This window comes from Brachyhypopomus gauderio, chromosome 8 (genome assembly GCF_052324685.1).
Source record: "Brachyhypopomus gauderio isolate BG-103 chromosome 8, BGAUD_0.2, whole genome shotgun sequence".
In the NCBI taxonomy this organism is placed as follows: domain Eukaryota; kingdom Metazoa; phylum Chordata; class Actinopteri; order Gymnotiformes; family Hypopomidae; genus Brachyhypopomus; species Brachyhypopomus gauderio.
This window is the reverse complement of record NC_135218.1, coordinates 246,568-264,577: the sequence shown is the minus strand read 5'-3', so window position 1 is coordinate 264,577 and position 18,010 is coordinate 246,568. Positions and strand designations below refer to the sequence as shown.

The window sequence follows — 18,010 nt, the reverse complement described above, 5'->3', positions numbered from 1 at the left end:
GAACCTTTGAAATTTAGAGTTGTTCTTTGCTGTTGTGGCCAATATATTATTCTCTGTAAATGTTGCATTTTTTTTGTCAATATAGTATTATAAGATGCTTTTCACACCACTGATATGTTAGACCTCAGGGTTTTAAGAAATATCTTATAAAAATCATTTGGAGGTATGCTGTTTTGCACATCAACACATTCCCTCTTGACTTCACGTTACAAATGAAATGCCCAAAATACACTTGATATATTTCTTCAAAACTGCAAGTATAACACACAAAGCTTCAAAAAAGATGTAGGTTTTTTTTATTTTTATTATTATTATTATTATTATTATTTTAACCATCACCAAAGAGGTTTTCCTCTAGTCTGTACTTTCCTCTAGTCTGTACTTGGACTAGTCACGATTATGTCGACTATTTAAATATAATTTAATAGTCGATGCCTCGTTTTTTTTTTCTCTCCAAACTGCTGTGGCAGTTTCCACTGCTGCATCTGCCTTTCTGCCCTTGACGCACATAGGCAGTAGTGGAAACCGGGGTAGACAGTGGACGACATCCCAGGATGTTATACAGACTGGTATCATGGCTACCCGGCTACGGAACTCAAAAGTGTGGGATTATTTTCTTAAAGTGATCCCACACTTTTGAGTTCCATAGCCGGGTTCCGAAACGCGTGCAATGCAATATCTGCAAGGCAGAAATTTCCTTCCACGGCAGCACAACCGTGATGCACGAGCACCTGAAAAGGTTGTGGCTGATTGTGACAATGATGAAGAGGGACAATCATCTCAGTAATCTAAATTGCTAGTTAGCTGCTAAAATTAGCATAAACAGAGTGTTAACTTTGTACTTACTCATCGTGATAGCTGTAAAAATTAACATTAGCGATGGCGATTTGTTTCATTAGCCTTAGCACGCATTCATGTGTTTTCTGTAACCTCAGTGAGACCAAAACTTTATTTTTGTGAATAATTCCTTAGTTTCAGGTACCTACCTAATTTGATTCAAATGTAGCCAAGTTTGATGTGAGAGACAAATGAAAGAAAGAAAAACCTAAAAATAATTTTTTTTAATTAATGTATTTATTTTTGTGTTGTTTAAGCAGTGCATTATCCTTTTTTTAATAATAGCTTTTGCAACAAGTTGCATATTTCATTAAAGGTTTAATGAACTATGATCTTAATTGTTTTTATTTTTAGTTAGCATATAGCTGAAATCTATTGATGGTTATATAATAGCAGCTGCCTTCTAGTGCGATAAGCTGTATGTTTTATATTCAATTAATGTACGATCTGATTAGTCGACTAATCATAACACTTATGTGATTATGATTAGTCGGTGATTAGTCAACTATAAAAATAATCGTTTGTGGCAGCCCTAGACTGTACACAAGTGCTCATCTTGGACATTTGGATGTCTAAGTTGTATATTAAAAGTTTTTATGTATAGCCAGGAATAGTTTTGAGATATGAATGAAAAGCATTGGGTTACTTTTTGCTTATTTTCTTTCAAGAATTTGTTGATATTTAACAGATAATCGTGCTGCAGTGCTGGACATAGTGGCATCTTATATCAGAATGGTAAAGGATGCTCTAGAAGAAATGGAACAGGTGAGGTAGTCCAATGGCGCAATATTAGGCCCATCTTCTGTTGTACTTATTTTGTATTTGAAGCATTTTTTTTCTTATAGTCACTAGCTGAGAGCCATGACCCTTTCAGCGATATCTTGGATGATGATGACTTTGATGCCCAAGGCAACCAAGACACATATTGGTCCCAGAGTGACCGGCGGCTTGCCTGTAAATGTCTGGGTCTCATTAAGACATCTGGAGCATGCTTGCGTAAACTTTCCAGTGCTATTAATAAAAATGGGAAAGTAGGTACACCTGAAAACATCGCTCAGTTGGATGATATTGCTGAAACTGCAAGTGAAATTAGCCCAAGGTAAGTCAACCAAAGTTTCTCAACAGTCATGAATGATTCCCAGCTTTATCAATTTTTCATAGTAGCCTAGCAAAAGTATGCCTTATATGTCTTAAAAGTACTCTACAAGGCCCCATATGAACATTTTTGGCAGTAATTATGTTAAATTAGTATATGAATTCACAGTCTGGAAAGATTTATTGACTACACTGTTATAACCTTTCAATTGCCGTATTTTCCGGACTATAAGTTGCTACTTTTTTCCCCACGCTTTGAACCATGCGGCTTATCATTAAAAGGTGTGGCTTTTCTGTAGATAATTTTTCCTCTGTCAGGGGGCGGAGCAGAAAGTCAATCAGGTGGTAGGTCAAAAGTGTAAATCAAAGAAGAAAGTGCTCATTTTCATTTAGCAGCATGCAAGCAGCAGGCACGATGGAGAATTTTATTCAAACCAACATGTGTTGTGCCAAATTCTGACTCCCCTCGTTTGCATATGCATAAAGACGCTACAGATGATATTCGGGAGTCACAGTGATTATAACTTAGTTCATTGAGCACTCTAGTTTTGTCCTAACTAGATATTTAAACATAATACTGCTGTAAGACTGCAGACATGTGGTCAGAGGTGAACTTCGTATAGCCAGTGTGTATTTTATTTAAAATAATTAACACCCTTGAGCCAGTGTGGCTTTGGACATAGATAATGTCATGCCGTTTGCCGTGATTGATAATTAAAGTCTAGCTCTTATTTATGCATAGAAATGTAAATGGACAATATTATCTGTATCATCTTAAATGAAGAGAGTCAACACTGAAAGCCAAATCTGTCGCATGTGAAATGCTACAGGCACCGTTCAGTTAAATGTATTTAGTTCAGGTGCGGCTTATACAACATTTTCCTTTTTTTTTTTTTTTACTTTGTAAGTGCGGCTTATATTGAGGTGTGCTCTATAGTCAAGAAAATACGGTATATGCATCATGCGCATTTTATCATGTGTATGTGCATTTGAAGTATGTGCAAAAGTTTATTTTAAGATTTAGTTAATATAGTTTATTTTTTCTGGATATCTAACAAAGCTCTTCTAGTTTGTATTTAAAGAAAGAGGGTGAATGTAGGGGCATGGTAAGCATATTTGTGAAATATATTAATAATGACAGCATGCTAAAAATGTGTCAAGAAGCATGGACTATAATAACAGAATTCTATGCGTATTCTAACAAATCCATTTTTTATGGTAAACAAGGCTGTTATCTGGGCAGTTTGCACCATTGCTTGAAATTCAAACTTGAACTCATTTAGGTTTTCTTTGCATGTTTGTCTTTGCCCAGTGTTGATGACTTGGTCCTCAGTCTTTATCCACCTGTAGACTGCACAGTTGTGGACCAGAATGTAAGTCACTTGAATCTTCAAAATATGTAAATCCACATTAAATGACAGGCATCTTGTAACAGTTTAAAACTGGTGGAAAAATGTTAGGCGTGGAAAAGCATGCTTAAAATAGAGATCTATGAATTAGTTGATCTTTTGACAAACCTTCAGCTGAGTTGGGTGAATCGAGGTTCAAGCCTGACAGGTAAATTTACAGAAGAAACAAGTTATCCTGCTAAATTAACTTGCTTACCAGTGTTTCCTATTCTTTGAAAATTTGAGTGTAAAATGTATTTAGCACAGTGAAATTAAACAGAATTAAATAGAATTCATCTATTACTAACATAATTTAAATAAATAATAAGCAAAAAATGAATCTGCTGAATATTTGAATGTTTTTGTGACTTACTGTAGGCATGTAAACTGGCATTCATATTAAGGAAAGCACTTCAGATCAGCAGGTAAGAGACAATTGTCTACACACAGCTGCAAGTGCATTTGTTTGTCAAGTGCAAACTAGAGAATTGATGGTTTGGTCATTCTACAAACACTACTTCTTGTCATGGTACAGCCCGAGCCCTCCCATCCATGTGTCCGGGCCGGCTCCAGGACATATACAGTGTGGCGGGGGGGTGGCTCAAAAAATTTTGAAAACGTAAATTATTGTATAAATTATGAGAGTTGGCAAACCTGGGTCTTATTATTGAGGGGACGGGACATTTCACCCCCCCCCCCCCCCCCCCCCCCCCCCCCCCCCCACATCGAAAGACCATTTCGACTCTCAAAAAACATCGAAGTTCAACTTAACAGAAGCTAAGTATCTTAGTATTTCAACATGTCGGGTAGCTTGTTGCTTGTGCTGAGTGTGGCATGTATAGCTACTCTTCTTGCGTCAATAGTGATAATCTTATTTGTGAGAAGTGTAGATTAATTATTAGCATGACGGAGAAGATTTCGCGTTTAGAGGAGCACATCCGGGCTTTAGAAAGGTTAGAAAGTGGTAGTATAGGAGTAGTTAATGGGGATTGACAAACCAGAGCCGAGGCCAGGCAGCAGACACATAGGCTAAACAGACTCTGCGAGCTGCAGGGAGAAGTCACATAGGTCGCACCGGATTGAAACTGTCTGTTCCTCGAATTCAAGCAAAGTTGGCAGACAAAATTTTATCAATGTTAAATTCAATTACGCTCCCTCAGAGAGTAGTTTAAATCTGAAACTAGGAATGCTAAATATTCGATCCCTGTCATCTAAAGCAGGGATGGGAAACATCCATGATAGAGGGCCAATTTTTTTCAGCACTATTATTGGAAGGCCACATGACCACGCACTTCAAATAATTGGATATGAAAGACGTTACAAATGATTCTCAATAAGAACACATTTTAAATGAATTCAGATATGTATGTTTATTGCACCAAGATACATTTTCTGCATATAAATGCATTACCATGTCATTAATAAGTAACAAAGTGCAAAAAGGAATTTGAACTCCTTCATATCAAAGAACAAAAAAGTGCAAACGGCTCACATTCAATAATGGCAGAAATCTATACCACAGAGGCCCACCATTAATTAAACCTAATGAGAGAGCTGTGGTTTGGCCTGCTGTCTCACAATGGATTGGATGTCAATTTTTGTGGCCCCAATGCGCATCAAATGAAACAGAGTATCATCGGTGAGTCTGTTTCTCTCTTTATGTGCTTCACGGTGGAAAAACTGCTCTCACAAATATAAGTGCTCCCAAACACGCTGGCCAATGAGAGGGCAAAATATCTGAGACGTGGGAAACGTGCCTCAGGAAGAAGTCTCCAAAATGTAATTCCCCTCTCGTTGCGCTTTGCTTGAAAAAACGGGTCTGCCTGCAGCTCGCAGAGTTCGAGCTGCAGCTCCGATGGTTGCACGCTGACCACAGCAGAGAGGGGGTCTGTGAATAGCGCAATCCATGATCGCATCTCGTGAAAATCTTGGAAACGATCGTTGAATTGCTCCTGCAATTTTTCGAGGTTTGCTTTGTATTTCTGGATTTGGTTTTCGCACTCGGGGCTCTCTTTGCGAATCTCAGTGCACGCGGGAAAATGTGCCAGATTTGCACAAGGAGAAGAAAAGCCTTCTATGAACAGCCAGAGTTTGCGCTGAAATGCGGTCATGTGAGAATGGGATCACACACCGTTTGATCTCTCCCTTGCAAGAGTGTGTTGAGGTGATTGAGATGCGCAGTGATGTCTGTCAAAAAGGCCATGTCACAAAGAGGCTGTGTATCTTTGAGTTTTGCGCAGTATGCATTTGTATCGCCACTAATATTGTTCTCCAAGAACACTGGTATTTCCGTGCGCAGTGCAAAAAAACACTCCAGACACCTCCCCCGACCTGATGGAGTTGTAAGTCCCCATACTCTGCATCCACTTCATCCAGAAAGGTGATGAACCTCCGGTGACATAGAGATCTGTTCCCTCCTCGGATGATATTAGTGATTTTTGTCACCAAATCCATGACGTGCCCAAAGTTCAATGTCTTTGCGCAGAGGGCTTCCTAGGAAGATTAGAAAAAAAATAGTTGCGGTTAGAAAATATATTGCTTGTGTGTCTTTCTATATTTGTGTAGCCACGGCACACCAGGCCTAGTACAGTACATCTCACAATTAATATGACGCTACTCACCTGATGGATGATGCAGTGCAGTATAGGGCAGTTTACTCCGCTCTGCCTGAGTAGCCCCGCGAAACCCCTGTGTCTTCCCTGCATCGCAGGTGCGCCATCCGTAACAACAGTCGACAGCTTTTCATTCACAGCACTGGTTACGGCGTTGAATATATCACTGCCTTTAGTGGTGTCGTGCAGAGATGCCAATCTCAATAACTCCTCGTGCACATCAAATTCATTGTCAATCGTTCTTGCAAAAACCAGCAGTTGGCAAACATCAGGAGGAGGTGATGTCGCCACAATATATGACTCCGATATAGGCATTTCTCAAAAAGTTTAATTCTTTTGAACATCTCAAAAGAACGAAAGCTGTTGAGCGGGGGAGTTGGCGGCGAACGAAAGTTGTTGGGGGGGTCGAACGAAAGTTGTTGAGCGGGGGGTCCAGTTAATCAGGAATGTGATTGGGTCCGGATCCGGACCACTGTCCGCCATTTGGTGATAGTAACAATTTTATGAAATAGGCCTGGATTTGGCCTACACTACAGGCTGATCCAACTTTGATGTAATGTCCTTAAAACAAGTCAAAATGAGGCTCAGTATTGTGTGTGGCCTCCACGTGCCTGTATGACCTCCCTACAATGCCTGGGCATGCTCCTGATGAGGTGGCGGATGGTCTCCTGAGGGATCTCCTCCCAGACCTGGACTAAAGCATCCGCCAACTCCTGGACAGTCTGTGGTGCAACGTGACGTTGGTGGATGGAGCGAGACATGATGTCCCAGATGTGCTCAATCGGATTCAGGTCTGGGGAACGGGCGGGCCAGTCCATAGCTTCAATGCCTTCATCTTGCAGGAACTGCTGAGACACTCCAGCCACATGAGGTCTAGCATTGTCCTGCATTAGGAGGAACCCAGGGCCAAGCGCACCAGCATATGGTCTCACAAGTGGTCTGAAAATCTCATCTCTGTGCCTAATGGCAGTCAGGCTACCTCTGGTGAGCACATGTGTGGCCCTCCAAAGAAATGCCACCCCACACCATTACTGACCCACTGCCAAACCGGTCATGCCGAAGGATGTTGCAGGCAGCAGATTGCTCTCCACGGCGTCTCCAGACTCTGTAATGTCTGTCACATGTGCTCAGTGTGAACCTGCTTTCATCTGTGAAGAGCACAAGGCGCCAGTGGCGAATTTGCCAATCCTGGTGTTCTCTGGCAAATGCCAAGCGTCCTGCACGGTGTTGGGCTGTGAGGACAACCCCCATCTGTGGACGTCGGGCCCTCATACCGTCCTCATGGAGTCGGTTTCTAACCGTTTGTGCAGACACATGCACATTTGTGGCCTGCTGGAGGTCATTTTGCAGGGCTCTGGCAGTGCTCCTCCTGTTCCTTCTTGCACAAAGGAGGAGGTAGCGGTCCTGCTGCTGGGTTGTTGCCCTCCTACGGCCTCCTCCACGTCTCCTGGTGTACTGGCCTGTCTCCTGGTAGCGCCTCCAGCCTCTGGACACTACGCTGACAGACACAGCAAACCTTCTTGCCACAGCTCGCATTGATGTGCCATCCTGGATGAGCTGCACTACTTGAGCCACTTGTGTGGGTTGTAGTTGTGTCAGTGTTGCTTCCTAACTGAACAGGTTGGTTTCACAGAAGTGTGGTTGACTTGGAGTTATATTGTGTTGTTTAAGTGTTCCCTTTATTTTTTTGAGCAGTGTATAATGTAAATAATAGTGGTCCTAAGATGGTGCCTTGCCGGACCCCATATTTTACTTTTGTATGTTTGGATGCAATATTATTGAGCTCTGCGATTAGTTAAGTAAGAGTAAAACCATGAAAGGGCTGTGCCTGAGATTCCAACCCAGCGTTCTAACCGTTGTAGCAAGATCCTATGATCTATTGTGATGAAAGCTGCACTAAGATCAAGAAGCACTAACAGAGATACATAGCCTTGATCTGAGGCAAGGAGAAGATAATTTGTTACTTTGACTAGTGCTGTTTCAGTACTGTAATGGGGCCTAAATCCAGATTGGAACTTTTCAAATATGTGATTTCTATGCAGATATAGGCATAATTGCTGGGCAACAGCTTTTTCTATGATCTTAGATATAAATGATGTGTTTGAAATGGGTCTATAATTAGATAGCACAGTCGGATCAAGATTTGGTTTCTTGATCAGAGGTTTATTAACCGCTAATTTACAGGATTTGGGCATGTGACCTATTGTAATGGATGAGTTAACTACAGTTAGAAGAAGTTCAGTTACAACTGGTAATACCTCATTTAATAATTTTGAGGGAACTGAGTCTAGTGTGCAAGTAGTACAATTTAAGGAAGAAATTTTCTCTAATTCTGATTGTGGGAGTGGATGAAAAGCATCAAGCATTTCTCCCAATGTCAAATTTAAATCAATATCAACCAAACCAGATGACATACCGGACATTTTACTATCAAATAAATCAATAAATAGTGAAGTTTACTGGAATCTGAGGTTCTGCACCTGCTTGATTTTTTTTGTAAGTTTAGAAATAGTATTAAAAAGAAATCTAGGATCGTTTTTATTATTCTCGATCAGTGAGGCTAAGTATTCTGAGCGTGCTTTAGTGAGTGCCCATTTGTATTCAATAATGCTATCCTTCCAGGCACAGTGGAATACTTCCAGCCTAGTTGATCGCCATTTCCGCTCTAATTTACGCCCTCCTTGTTTTAAGTTTCATGTTTGGTCAGTGTACCACTGGGCGAGCTTTTTAGATCTATTCTTTTTATATTTTAGTGGAGCTACTATATCTAGAGCTGATCTGCAGATATTCTCTAAGCAGTCGGTTAGACTATCTAACTCCTCTGGATCGGATGGCGAGTAGGCTAAAGCAGTTAAATCAGGGAGGGTTTCAATAAATTGTGTTACTGTTGAAGAATTTATCAAGTGCTCTCCTGGTTCAGGTCCTACCTGACAGATCGTTGCCAATTTGTATTATTAAATAACGAATGCTGAGAGCATACTAAGGTAAAATATGGCATCCCACAAGGATCTGTACTGGGCCCCATACTATTCTCATTATATAAGCTACCACTGGGCACTATCATTCGTAGGCATGGTATTAGCTTCCATTGCTATGCAGATGATACTTAGTTGTATATATATTCCAATCCGGATTATATCACTACTACTCTCAAGATTGAGAACTGCTTCCAGGACATTAGAAACTGGATGGCGTCTAATTTTTCAACTAAATTCCGATAAGACTGAGGTGCTGGTTCTTGGGCCTAAAGCTGCTAGAAGCAATTACCCTTACCCTAGATCAGGGGTCGGCAACCTTTGAGACATGGAGTGCCAACTTTAACATGTCCTGTCAATGAGTGTGCCACTTGCAAGTTAAAAGTTTTTGAGGGGGGGGGGGGGGGGGGGGTGGCGAGTGTAAATTGTTAGCGGAGGGGAGGTGTAAATGGACACAAATTAAGTATTATATGGCGATCGATCGCCAAGTATAAACGCTTCCGCCGAGCAGAGCGTTGAGGAGCGATTTCGATTGGAGGATTGTGCTCTATTTTTTATTATTATTATTGTTATTGTTTTATTTTATTATTATTATTGTTGCGTGCCAGTGATTATGCCTCGGCGTGCCAACGGTGGCACGCGTGCCATTGGTTGCCAACCCCTGCCCTAGATGGTTTGTCAGTAACAGCTAAATCTACCGCAAAAAGCATAGGTGTCACTATTGGTTCGGATCTTTCATTTGACACACATATATGCAGTGTCACTAAGGCTGCCTTTTTTTCATTTATGTAATATCGCCAAGCTGAGACACTTACTTTCATTAGCTGATGCAGAGAAGGTGGTCGATGCTTTTGTCTTGTCAAGATTGGACTACTGTAATGGTCTTCTAATTGGATGCTCTAAACAGTCCATAAAGAAGCTATAACTTGTACAAAATGCTGCAGCTAGAGTCCTAACTAAGGCTAGAAAATTAGATGTTAGTCCCACTCTCATGGCATTACACTGGTTTCCGATTAAATATCAAATTGAATTTAAAATTCATCTGTTAACCTATAAGGCATTAAATGGCCTTGCCCCACAATATCTGAGTGAACTCATTGCTTACTACAACCCTTCTCGCCCTTTGAGCTCCCAAAATGCTGGATTTCTCCTAGTTCCAAAAATTAGTAAGACTACAGCTCCAATCCGAGATTCTGACACAGTTTCAATCTTTAAATCTAGACTTAAGACTCACCTCCTTGAGGGGGGGAGGGGGGGGGGGGGGGGGTTCGGGACCAGTTATTTTCCATGTCTTTATTCAGAAATAGAACATTGAATAACAGAACAAATAAGTGCTTACAATAATTAAACAATAGATTAAATTAAATAAAATTTACTAATAAATTAAAAAATAAAGAAATAAGTGCATCTCTGATGCAAACACTAAATACAAACTAACTCACTGATACAAACTCACTCACTCCCTTTCTTTAGGAACTTTGCATTGCAATGCAAAAATGTTAGCATGTCAACGTGCTAACAGCTAAGGCTGGCTCTCTTTTTGAAACTATATTTCCTGCTGCAGAGAACAGATGCTCAGATGGTGTTGAAGTACCAGGAATGCATAAATACACTGTAAAAAAAAAAGTCATAAAAAAACGGTAACATGTCCGGCAGCAAAAGTTGCCAAACAGTTACTGTAAAATTACAGTAAAATACCACACATAGTTCAACAATGAATTACTGTAAAATTACAGATTTTCCCTGTATTTATTCTTTGTAATTTCATAGCCAAATTTGAGTAAAATTACAAATTTTCGTTGTAAGAAAACACAGCTAGAATGTTAAAATAACAGCATAATTAGGTTACTTCATGGCAGAGGTGGGGACTCGAGTCACATGACTTGGACTCGAGTCAGACTCGAGTCATTAATATTAAGACTTTTGACTTGACTTGAAAAAATATTCAGAGACTTAGACTTGACTTGGACTTTTACACCAATAACTTGGGACTTGAATTGGACTTCAACCTGTTTACTTGCAAAGACTTGATTTTTTTTTAACCCCAAATCTAAATTTTAAAACGCATATTAATATTTATAAAGTGCGCCCCATTAATTTCATTTCCGTCCTTCTGACGCAGACCAGTCCTCTGCTTTTCCACACTCTGTACGTGTGTGTGCATGAGCTGCAGCACAACCAATCAAATGGGGGGTTGGCGAACGTAAATTTTTACCGGGCGGGGTGTAAAATGGACACAAATTAAGTATTATATTGGTGCCAGAGCGAACTAGTAACTCATTGAATCATAGATGTGGATCAGAGGTAAATAAACTAGATTTTTTTCCGGCATGAGAAATCGGATGTGTGGCGCGAGAGCGTGTGAAGACGGTCAAATGCGTGTGTCTCACGCTCAATGCGTGAGAGTTGGCAACCCTGGGTTCTGTATCTGAACTCGGGGAAGAGAGCCTCTCTCTGTCACCATCATAATATCCAGTTCTATCTCAGCATGGATTGTGTATTTGAAGACATCTACGTCGAGAACAAAATATATTGACAAAAGTGGAGCGAGTTTTCAGCTATGGGGACATCATTCATCGTGCACAAATGACATACAGACTTTTGGCCAGCAAATGCAATGCAGAATAGTTTACTGAAATGTCTAAAGTTGCAGATTCCTGTTAATTGCTCAGTTCTTATATTTGTTTGTCTTGTGTCACTCACACATGTTCTCCAAGAAACCAGATAAGAGAAGAGAGGGAAAATGCTGTTATGGTTCTTTGTATTGTACTGTGAAAATATCAGCACTTTTTATTTGAACATGGAGTTCTACTTATGACTTTTTCACAGAATATTTATTTCTGGAAAATTGTAGTTTAAAGTATGAATATTTTTGCAGCTAAGTGAACTGTGCAATAAAGAGGTGTAATTTTAATACTTTAATTTAATTTTTTATACTTCGTGTTTTCAGTTGCACATGTTTTATCAAGATTTGAGGAGAATACAGATTTAAAAAAGAACGCATGTCTGTTATTTACATTTAAAATATACCTGCAACATTGGTAAAAAAAAAAAAAAAAGACTCGAAAGGACTTGAAATTCCAAGTTTCAGACTTGGCACTTGACTTGACTATTGCCTGTCTTGACTCGAGACTTGACTTGACTTGAGTGTCTTTGCTTGAGACTTGACTCGGGACTTGAGGTATAAAGACTTGGACTTACAGTTGTGATCAAATTTATTCAACCCCCAATGCTGCGAAGGGTTTTATGGAATTCAGTGCACATTTGTAATTGTGTTCATAATGAAATCTTACAAGGACTTGTTAAAGAACTAAATGCAACTAAGATAGCATCAATTTTTTTTGTCATAAAGTATTAAATGGCCTTTTTGTGATTTCTTCATTGACACAATTATTCAACCCCTTTACGACTACCACTCCTAAGAACAGAGGTTCATTCCAGTGTTTTCCATCAGGTATTGAAAACATCTGTGGATGTCAACGAGCAGCAATCAAGCATGATAAGCACCAATTAGGCAGATTTAAAAGGACTGTGATACTCAGCTCCTTCTAGACATCTACTGGTGTGTTTCCAAGCATGGTGAAGGCAAGAGAATGGTCCCAGAAGACAAGAGAAGAGGTTATTGCTCTTCACAAGAATGGCAATGGATATAAAAAGATTGCGAAGTTGTTAAATATTCCAAGAGACACTATCGGAAGTATCATTCGCAAGTTCAAGTTAAAGGGCACAGTGGAAACGTTACCTGGTCGTGGCAGAAAGAAGATCCTGACCGCGACTGCTGTGCGCTACCTGAAGCGTAATGTGGAGAAAAATCCCCGCGTGACTGCTAAGGAACTGAAAAAAGACCTGTCAGATGTGGGCACTGAAGTTTCAGCTCAGACAATAAGGCGCGCACTGCATAACGAAGACCTCCATGCCAGAACGCCCAGACGCACCCCCTTGCTGACTCCAAAGAACAAGAAAAGTCGACTGCAGTATGCCAAAAGTCATGTGGACAAGCCACAAAGGTTTTGGGACAGTGTACTGTGGTCAGATGAAACTAAATTAGAACTGTTTGGGACAATGGACCAGCGCTATGTTTGGAGAAGGAAGAACCAGGCTTATGAACAAAAGAACACCTTGCCTACTGTGAAGCATGGCGGGGGGTCAATTATGCTTTGGGGCTGTTTTGCTTCTAATGGTACAGGAAAGCTTCAACGTGTGCAGGGTACCATGAATTCCCTTCAGTACCAGGAGATCTTGGAGGAAAATGTGATGGAGTCAGTCACAAACCTGCGGCTTGGGAGACGTTGGACCTTCCAACAGGACAATGATCCGAAGCACACATCCAAGTCCACTAGAGCATGGTTGAACATGAAAGGCTGGAACATTCTAGAGTGGCCATCGCAATCACCAGACTTAAATCCAATTGAGAACCTCTGGTGGGACCTAAAGAAGGCAGTTGCAGTGCGCAAGCCTAAGAATGTGACTGAACTGGAGGCTTTTGCCCATGAAGAATGGGCTAAGATACCCATAGGTCGCTGCAAGACACTTGTGTCAAGCTGTGCTTCACGCTTGAAAGCTGTCATAACTGGAAAAGGATGTTGTACTAAGTACTAAAAAATAATGTCACTAGGGGGTTGAATAAAACTGATAATGATGTGAGCACAGTAAAGACATTTGTGGTTATTCCATCGTAAATATTATGTTATGTTTGTCTAATTTATAAGTGCCTCTTTGATATAATTGTAAATAAGATGACTGAAATGATCAAAATCAATGTCAAACTGGCCAAAACACTTTATTTCAGTGGGGGTTGAATAAATTTGATCACAACTGTACTTGAGACTTGCAAAACACTGACTTGGTCCCACCTCTGCTTCATGGTATTATTTAAACGATCTACAAATGAACTTGTCAAAGTACAGAGGTAATCTGTGAATATATGTTCATATCCTATAAACTTACAGTGGATAACTGTTAAATGTTGGTTGATCAACGCACAAACTCTTACAATGTACTGTTTATCAATGAGATTTCAACATTAAAATAATTGGATTTTGCTTTTTAAATACACAAAAATAATGTAAAAATATAGCCGCAAGCGGCAATTGCGGGTTCACACACGAAAAGGCAAAAAAGTCCAAAAAATAGGCAAAATGATTCAGATCAGAAGTAAATCACATGCTGACATAACTGATATAACTGGCATGACTGGAATGACTTCACTGGCATGATGAACAAAAATAACATGACTGATATGACTGACAACTGGCATGACTGGAATGAGTGACATGACTAGCATGACTGTAATGACATGACTGATATGAGTGACATGACTGGCATGACATGACTGATATGACTGACATGACTTATGTCTGACATGACTGGACTGACATGACTGACATCTGCTTGTGTCAGAAAAGGAGACACAGAAATAGCACATCTGGCTAGGGTTGCATCTATGTGAACAATATAGGAAGGCCTGCTTGTGTCTATACATGATTGGGCCTGTATATCACCAACGGAGAGAGATTGAGGGAGCCAGAGACTATGCTTTGTTAATTCACTCCTTGCACACCTTGCACGCCTAACATGACTGTCTGTGTATTCAAAGTATGAATGTGGACTGACATGACTGATATGACTGGACTGAAATGATTGGCATGACACGACTTGCATGACTGGCAGAACACGACTGACATGACTGACATGGCATGCCTGATATGACTGATACGACTGACATTGCTGGCACGACTGACATATACTATACATATACTATAAATATGCATACAAACTATACATACATTTAGGTAGAAGTGTGTGTGTGTGTGTGTGTGTGTGTGTGTGTGTGTGTGTGTGTGTGTGTGTGTGTGTGTTTTTGTGGTAGTGTATGTTCTGACATTAATCAGATTAAGCAAATAAAGTCACCCAATGTCAATTGTCTTGAATCTCAAGAAGATATGCAGGGGCCCATGGGCCATATAGGATATGAGCATTGTTTAGAGTAAATAATTAACCTTGGATTTGAATACATGTCGCGTGCTCTGAAGTATCAGTGTCCATTTAACTGGCTTATGAGTCACCAAGGCCCAAAAGGTCACAAAACATTGTAATGGCAAAACAATTCAGATAATAGATCTAAATCACTTGCTGAGATTATCTTAGTGTGTCTTTGGATGACAAAAATAAGCTAAACATCAGTTAGTGTGTTGGAAATGGCTAGAGAACTGTGTATATGAAGCATAATTGTAGTCCTGTGTGTGAATGTGTATGGAGAAAAAAGTGAAATATCTGTGTGTGTGTGTGTGTGTGTGTGTGTGTGTGTGTGTGTGTGTGTGTGTGTTTAGTCAAAGAGTAATGGGTATACATGGCTAGGGCAGTGTGTATGTTAAACCTATAAGTAGGTGTGTGTGTGAGAGAGAGAGAGAGAGAGAGAGAGTGTGTTTTCAAAAACAGAAGCTAAACGTCAGTTTGTGTCTTTGTATCTGGGTTACTCATAGAGAAATGGGTAGGTATGGCAAGGGCAGTGTGAAAGCTACAGAGGCCTGTGTTTTTGTAAGTGCATGTGAAAGAGAGGGGGGGGAGGTAGAGCCCATGGGTTGTAAAGTGTTGGAAGCATGGGGGAGTGTGAGGGGAGTGGAGGAGGGGGGGGCAGAGTGTGTGAGAGGCACGTGCGTGTGTCTCTACTTCTCCCTCCACGGCTGAGTATGGAAAATGAAAATATTCACTGTAGAGCTGTTTGTGGACGGATTTGGCTCAAAATTGGCACATCGCACCACAATGGTCATGTGAATGTGGATTTCAATTTCCATAACAATCAGACATACTATGGCGTAGTTATTGAACTGGGAATTTGATGTGTTATGATGGTAGCATTGTGATGCATATGAAAAATATTAATTTGTCAAAAACTTAGGATTTTCTCGCTAATCTTAGTATTTCAGAGTCTGCTGAGTATTACAAGGTGTGATTTAAGGTGATGGAGTTAAAATGCTAGGACTAGTATGAAAATGACAAGTTATATATATTTGATAATAGTGAAAAAGTGGTACATTTTTGCAAAGCACATGTAATTACAAAGTTGCTAGGAATTCTGCATACAATCATATGAGTGCAAGCATTTCTTGATAAATGAAAATATGTAGGAGAAATTCAGGATTTTCTAGTATAGCGCCACCTAGTGGTGCAATTCCCTTCTAACATGAGTATGTCTTAGAGGGTGTGTACATGAACATACCATGTCAGTTTCATGTGTATGTACCTATGGTAAGTAGGTCAAATGGCCAATTAATTAAAATTAAAATTAATTGGCTTATGGCGGCCATGTTTTTTGAGTGATGAGGTCATCATTGTGTGTCTTGATACCACTTGACCCCATGATGATGCCTGTAAAGTTTTGGCTTGATGTGACCAATGGTTTTTGAGATACAGTTTTTCCCATGTTATAGCGCCCCCTATTGGACAATTTTGGCCAGCTTTGATCTGTGACCTCCGAGTCATGTGCCCTAACAACTGATAAATTTTCATGAAGATTGGTCAAAGCATTGCTGAGATATAGCTGCTGAAGTAAATTTGGCCACGCCTCAGAGCTATTGATTGACATGTGACAGCCAGGCTATATGGAAATGTCACAATGTTGGCGATAAGTTTTGATAATGAGATTCTTCTGAGTAGTTTGATACCAAGATTGTGGTGATCAGATGAAAAACCAAGGAGTAGTAGGCAAAAGTAGGTTTTGCATATTATGCAAATTAGCAAAAAATCTAAGTAGGCGGAGCTTAATGGTTGTATATGAATAGTCCTATTGAATTTGGCCAAGGAATCTATAAAAAGTGGAATTTTGTTTCTATGACTTACGGATTGGGAGATATGGACCAAAAGACAAAATGGTGTGCTATAGCGCCACCATCAGGCCAATGTGGGTCTCTGTACTTGAGTCCGGTCCTTGGACCATACATTATCAATTTGCCAAGTTTGGTGTTTCTAGGCATTACGGTCTAGGCTGCACAATAACTTGACTGACATGACTGGACTGACATGACTGATAGGACTGAAATGATTGGCATGACATGACTTACATGACTGGCAGAACATGACTGGCATGACTGGCATCACTGACATGACTGATATAACTGACATGACTGGACTGGCATGTCTGATATGACTGACATCACTGGTATGACTGACATATACTATACATATACTATAGATATGCATACAAACTATACATACATTTAGGTAGAAGTGTATATGTGTGTGTGTGTGTGTGTGTGTGTGTGTGTGGTAGTATATGTATTCAAACTATGACAACATATACTAATACATACATACATAAGTATACATAGAAACTATACATACATATAGGTATAAAGGTGTGTGTGTCTGTGTGTTTGTGTGAGAGAGAGACAAAAAAGAAGCCAAATGTCAGTTTGTATGAGCATGTGTTAGTCACTGGGATATGGGTGGGTATGGCTAGGGAAGTGTCATTGTGAATGCTATAGGAAGGCCTGCTTGCGCCTGTATGTGTGTGTGCCTGGTTAATAGACACAGAGAGATCTAGGTAGCCAGAGCAATGTTTACTTAGGGCACAGAGATGGGAGGGGGAATGTGGGTGAGAGTGTGAGAGAGACTGAGAGTGTGAGTTTCAGCCTGCGTGCGTGTAAGAAGGAGAAGGTGACAGAGGGACTTTACATGCATTTTTATGCATTGTATATAATACTGCACTGTAGAGCCATACGATAACCGATTTAGATGAAACTTGACAAATTTGTTCAGGATGGGATTCTGAATGGGCTTGTGCATTTTGGTCAGAATTGGATAAAATATGAAAGAGCTTCAAGAATATGAATATTATATGTATCGATGCTGTCCGTTAAAAAAATATTTAGCAGGTATAAGTGTCCTAAAATCCAAAATCTTTGGATTGTTTTTTGATTTCACACTCTGTAGAGTATTATAAGACTTTGCTTGACATGATAGTATGAAAATCCTAGGAGGAGTATGAAAAGTGATGATTTCAAACTATTAATAACTGTAAATAAACTGCATTTTTTAATAGGACATGTAATGGGAAAGTTGTTCGCACTACTGCAAGGAATCAAAAGAGTCTAATTGCATGTTC

The 18,010-nt window shown here is 40.1% G+C and overlaps 1 protein-coding gene across 4 annotated transcripts in view; it reads left to right on the top strand.

The window, feature by feature from the left end:
* The window catches only part of ccndbp1 (cyclin D-type binding-protein 1), an 84,320-nt gene that overhangs the window by 13,892 nt on the left and 52,418 nt on the right, over positions 1-18,010 (top strand). For all 4 annotated transcript variants that reach the window (XM_077013699.1, XM_077013696.1, XM_077013697.1 and 1 more), the window contains exons 7-10: positions 1,526-1,602; positions 1,683-1,936; positions 3,245-3,305; positions 3,699-3,745. In XM_077013699.1, the coding sequence (XP_076869814.1) occupies positions 1,526-1,602; positions 1,683-1,936; positions 3,245-3,305; positions 3,699-3,745 (439 nt within the window). The remainder of the gene's footprint in view (positions 1-1,525; positions 1,603-1,682; positions 1,937-3,244; positions 3,306-3,698; positions 3,746-18,010) is intronic.